The sequence below is a fragment of the Macrobrachium nipponense genome, chromosome 20 (assembly GCF_015104395.2).
Source record: "Macrobrachium nipponense isolate FS-2020 chromosome 20, ASM1510439v2, whole genome shotgun sequence".
Lineage (NCBI taxonomy): Eukaryota > Metazoa > Arthropoda > Malacostraca > Decapoda > Palaemonidae > Macrobrachium > Macrobrachium nipponense.
The window spans coordinates 40170916-40175576 of NC_061089.1; the positions used below are offsets into that span (position 1 = coordinate 40170916).

The window sequence follows — 4661 nt, forward strand, 5'->3', positions numbered from 1 at the left end:
TATATAATACATAATAAATATTCTTCTAGATAGGAATATGAAGATATCTGGAGAGATGTAATTTAAAGTAAGAAATGAAATTCAAGCGATGCCAATACAGAAATCTATAGAGGAACAAAGGAAGGCTATTGTTGTAATTCGAAGATTAGTGTTGAATGAGTGGTCAACAGAAAAATAAGATATCCTACGAAAGCACTAATTTCGTATCTGTCATGAAACGATGAATTCGGCGAAAGATAGTAAACATCATAAAGGAGATTTTTTCGCTTGTATTTTACCCTTAAACTACAGAAATAAAATTATATATAAATGGAGAGATAACTGCTAAAACTCAACAAATTAATTATTATGAGTTGAAGTAAGTAGTAATTAAGAGAATATAAAGAAGCATATATTTTGGAGGGTAAGCTATTTAAAATCCATGCTCTCAATCAAAAATGCTCGTTCATGAGCAAGAAGTCATGAAAGAAAGCTAATACTAATTTATGGTGAACTCCTTATATTTACTAAGTGTCTGAAAGTAATCTTTGCGCATAAATAAAATCAAGATTATGCATTTTTTATTTATGTAAATCTGGCCTATTAAAGTCACCGAAGGCAGTTTGAAGTTGAAAGAAGACCTGAAACAATACATGAAAATAAATATATATAAACCTTTATTTAAGACCTACAACATATGAGCGGAATCACAGAAGTAACAAAGACAGGTAACTGTGTAATCATCTTTTATTTCACTCATAATAAAGTTTCTTTTCTCATAAGGAGTAACAAGTGAGGTCCTTTTTAAAAAAAGTGAGCGTTGTTACTACAGATAACGACTAGATTTTTTTTTATAACAAAACATTCAGAAGGTCACTCATAAACAATTCTCTACAAACACCGACATGAATATGTTTGGCGTCTATGTGATCATGCCCTCTTGGTCCTCGTCATCATCCAGCCACAATAAACTAACAATCAAAATGTTTTCCTCATCGTTTTAGTTTCTATTTTGTAAGTCTGCGACTGCAAATAAAATAATATCAAACAAATACCACCATGCGCGTCAATCCAACAGCTTTATGTTGCTTTAAGAGAGAAGCAACGAAAGCAAATATGGAATTTGATATTGATATTTTAATGAAGTCTTATTGTCAATGTAACTATGGGCTCTAACAGCTTGCGCGTGGTTCATTACTGAAGGTTAATCTGGTCCACCGACTTGTGTATATGCTATGTGATGGACAATTTAGATGACGTTCAAATAGTAGAGAGGACATGGGCTTTCGAAACACTTCGGTTATTGCCAATCACGTAAGAAGGTCCACGACGTCATCAAGATATAAAATGACGAATCGATTTTCCATACACAGGGTATCAAATATAGAATGAACTTACAAATAGCTCACACATTCATAGGTATATAAGACATCTCAAAATCTAAAGTGCAAAACTGTATAAAAATAGTATTAGATTTTCTTCCACAATTTTTTTTTAGAAACATCAGTCTATGAAGCTACTGTATCACTTCACCATCACCGGAATACTTTATATTTACCTACGGAAATTTTTTATACACATAACTGCACACTCTATATATATATATATATATTATTATATATTATAATATATATATAAGTATGGATATACACAGTGTATATATATATATATATATATTATATATATATGTATATATAAATATATATATATATACATGCCTTAATAATAATATATTCTAGTATATTTATATTATATATATACTATTAAATATATATATATATATAATATAATATATGGCATAAATATATACACACATAGATATGTATATATATACATTGAATATATTATTATATATATAATAAATAATATATATTATATATATATATAATATATATATTATATGTAGTATGTATGAAACATATTTGTTTTACATGTACGTATATCTTTCCTGTTTACGCGAAGTTTCTATAAACAAAGATATCTGTATATATTTCTACATTTATACTCACACAAACACACTTGTGTGTTTGCAGCTCAGGATATTACCATATACTTTGAGTAAATATACATATGCACAAGTTTATAATTAATCAAATAGAATCCTCAAATACTCTCACAAGGATTCTTATGCTGTAAAATTACTCAAGTTTCCTTTTGTCAATGAAACACTCAGTAGCTTACTTAATTATTTTCTTTGTACATTGGCACGATTTTAGAGAAGAATGTACTTTTGTTCTCCCAGCATCACTTACTATGACTTTCATTCGAATTTTTCTTTTTTATTCGAAATTTCTTCCCAATCTATTCATGAATTTTACCTCCTAAATTATTAGTTTCCTTTTCCTATGATTAAAATTTACTTTAATGAAATAGACAAATATCTGAGACCATAAAAAATATCTACATTCGCTTCAAAAGATATCCACATAAATATACAACGCCTTCAGAGTGATGCCTAGAAAGCTCAAAGTCCGTAACCAGTACACTACATATATTACTAAGTACAAATAGGATCTTCTCTTCCCAAAAGAAACCTGCAAATGACATAAATCTAAACAGAGACATGGCTACAGACACATACCATATCCATTCCATCTTAGTGTATCATAGGTATCCACTCCATTATAAATATTTCACACAGACGGGGGATACCTTCAAGTATCTCACTATTTTCTGAGGCAATGTTGCCATCCTTTGGGCACAAAGTTTTGTGTCAGATATCACCTCGCTTTTTCTTTGATCGCTTAGAAAAAAGGTACTTTATTTTAAAACGTAATTTCACTGCGGTTCATTACGAAAGTGACCTGTAACATTCTGATATTCATGAGCAAATACGCTGATTATGTTGGCGCCTATGAACATAAACACAACAACGCCACTTTACGTAAACAGAATAGTCAATGATACTGATTAAAGTATAACGGAATAAGTCACTGCTAAAACCATCTTGTCTAAGAGACGTTCTTTAAGGTGCCCCTAACCCCCATTACACAAATTTAAAAGCAAAATCATATTTTTTTGGTGAAGTACATGAAAAGATATGAGAAGACGAGAATGAAATAACATAAAACAATATGTGGATAAATTTCCGCATATTATGACGGTCTAGAATAAATGAGTTTAATAAATCTACTGACGACAATACCAAAATTCCAAAATTTTTAATATTATAATCGCATGGTGTGAGGTAATTGTTTTAATAATATTCACCATCATCGCCTTTTCACTTTTCATTATCATATTTTCCACTGCACGAATTTAATCAGGGGCTTATCCATTACTGCGTACCCTTTTCACAGGATATGGATTTTATCACTGCCAGGCCACTGACTTTGAAAATATTCTATTTGTATAGTATCTTCAAATCGACGTACTGGAAATTGATGAGTGCTGCTAATTATTTCATGTAAATTTTTTTTTTTACTAATTTAAGAAGGTTTTTCTCATATTTGATCATTATAGTATTACCGATGTTCATACATTTCATCAGTATCAAAGGCAATGCCACTGATTTCACTCTTCACCGAATTGGAAATCGCTTCCCTTAACGAGCCTCACTGTTTCCGTCTACTTATCAACACCTAATGGACACCATCACACAGCACTTTCCATTTTGTTTTTTCTTTGGCTGCTCGGAATCGTGTGTATTAACTGCTGGCAAGACTGCGAATCTGCAACCTTGAGCGGGCGCTCTTTCTTAAAGTATTTCGCCCTGTTCAGAGAAGCTGTCAAGAGATCTACTGTCAACGGGTACTTTCTGTGCCTCTTCGTCAAGTCCTCCATGGACTGATTAGACTGGGCAGAGGCAAGTAAGCTTTGCGGTGACATGGATCTCTGCTGAGCGAGCCTCTTCAAAGATCCTCTCCTTGTCATGTCTAGATTCACCGGCGGGAGAGATGAACTGTCCAGGGTTGAGACGTGGTCCTTTTGACAGTGATGGATGCTGCAGTGAGATAAGCTCTGAGAAGATTTCGACATCGACTCTGGGAGGATGTGGAACAAAGGAGGGAAGACTTCGTCCTGGTCTTTGCCAGGGGTATTCACCTGGGAATCGTAAGGGTAAAGTTTCTCCCCAGTCTGGCTGGGCACATGATACCCCTCTTTCGGATCCAGTTGTTGTTCAAGAGTTGAAGGAAACTGGTGGACATTAGAATTATATTCCAAGCATGAAAGCTCAATTATTGAAGGTTCCTTAATCTACATATCAACATATTAGACGTTATTGTAGGCAATCCCACAAAAATAACGGAGTTATCATCAGCAGATTCGTATTGTGGTCGATATGTTACTACTGAGGAAAGACAATCATGAAAAAGATGAGTGATTTACCTGTTCAAGCTGAGCAGAGTCAGTGTAGTAAGGCACATGAGGTACTTTTCTGGCTGGCGTCTGCAGCTGTACTTCAGACGAACACTGTAAATGGGGATGTAAGGTCCCTTGGCTCGCAAACTGGGGATATGGAACAACACCAACCTAAGGCAAGAAAAAGAGAACAGGACTTCGATAATATTTTTTAAGATAAACCTAACAATGTCACACAATAACAAACTAGTAAAAAATGCGCCGTATTTATTCGGCGCAATCGAGTTTTCTTTACAGCGTATAATGCTGTATGAAACTCTCAAACACGGGCCATGAAACTCTCAGCCACAGCCCATAAAACTTTCGGCCACCACCCGGTG

At 33.7% G+C, this 4661-nt stretch overlaps 1 protein-coding gene across 1 annotated transcript in view; it reads right to left on the minus strand.

The window, feature by feature from the left end:
- Nucleotides 1–1890: 1890 nt before the first annotated feature.
- LOC135225095 (uncharacterized) overlaps nucleotides 1891–4661 on the minus strand; it is a 75581-nt gene continuing 72810 nt past the window's right edge. The window contains exons 16-17 of the mRNA XM_064264356.1: nucleotides 4309–4452; nucleotides 1891–4116 (exon numbers count right to left, since the gene is read on the minus strand). Of these exons, the coding sequence (XP_064120426.1) occupies nucleotides 3574–4116; nucleotides 4309–4452 (687 nt within the window). The 3' untranslated portion in view covers nucleotides 1891–3573. The remainder of the gene's footprint in view (nucleotides 4117–4308; nucleotides 4453–4661) is intronic.